Source organism: Triticum dicoccoides, unplaced genomic scaffold (assembly GCF_002162155.2).
Source record: "Triticum dicoccoides isolate Atlit2015 ecotype Zavitan unplaced genomic scaffold, WEW_v2.0 scaffold36032, whole genome shotgun sequence".
NCBI classification, from domain to species: Eukaryota; Viridiplantae; Streptophyta; class Magnoliopsida; order Poales; family Poaceae; genus Triticum; species Triticum dicoccoides.
In genome coordinates, this window is record NW_021266212.1 from 59,248 (window position 1) to 60,061 (window position 814).

General features: G+C 41.4%; 1 protein-coding gene across 1 annotated transcript in view; it reads left to right on the top strand.

Moving 5' to 3' along the window:
- LOC119346002 (dirigent protein 6-like) overlaps window positions 1–453 on the top strand; it is a 23,689-nt gene extending 23,236 nt beyond the window's left edge. Inside the window, exon 3 of the mRNA XM_037615771.1 lies at window positions 4–453. Within this exon, the coding sequence (XP_037471668.1) occupies window positions 4–208 (205 nt within the window). The 3' untranslated portion in view covers window positions 209–453. The remainder of the gene's footprint in view (window positions 1–3) is intronic.
- Window positions 454–814: the final 361 nt, after the last annotated feature.

Genomic DNA, 814 nt, shown 5'->3' on the forward strand with positions numbered 1-814 from the left:
CAGGTTCAAAGGATCCACCCTTCAAGTGATGGGAAACGCCTTGGGTGTTAATGGTCAGTTGGCTGTTACTGGTGGGACTGGGGAGTTTGCTCTTGCAAGTGGTATCATCAAGGTGGATTTTGACAAACTTACTGGTGTTGACCACCTTACGGTGGAAGTGTATACACCAGTGTTCTTAGGACCGTGTTATGCAGCAGCGGAGAATTAGTCCCTTGGGCCTGATCTGATTTACCAGTTGCTCTGATCAAAATAAAGTTTTTGACTTAATCTCAGTTTCATCCATAATATGAGGGATACTGGTTGTTCCCAACTCATGTTTCCAGTTATAATATTTTTAGTTCATCTCAAAGCTTTTTACCACAACACCAAATGTAATCCTTTTCTCATTCAATGTTGGTGTTTTCGTGCCATCAATGTGCGATTTTTCTTCAATAATGATACTTTATATTGATATCTTTGTCGCATCAAGGCTATTGAGATGTCAGTTAAACCTTGAGCTAGTTAGATATACTGAAGGCATTTTGTTCAGCACCTTAGCTGCCAACCCTCCATATCAAAATACACTGTTAAAAGGGAATGGTGTCAAAGTCAAATATGTTTGCTTCAAGTCGGTGACATAAAATTGATCATGCACAGTTGAAGGGAATGGTGTCCATAGACCTTCCAGGTAAGGTCATCATGATCTTACAATGCTCAAGTCGATCGATTCATGGTAATGCAAAAATCATCATGCACATTTGAAGCATGCACCCATCACCTGAAGTGTGAACCCCGCACGGGGTCCACATTTCAGGTGATGGGTGCAGATGAAGCG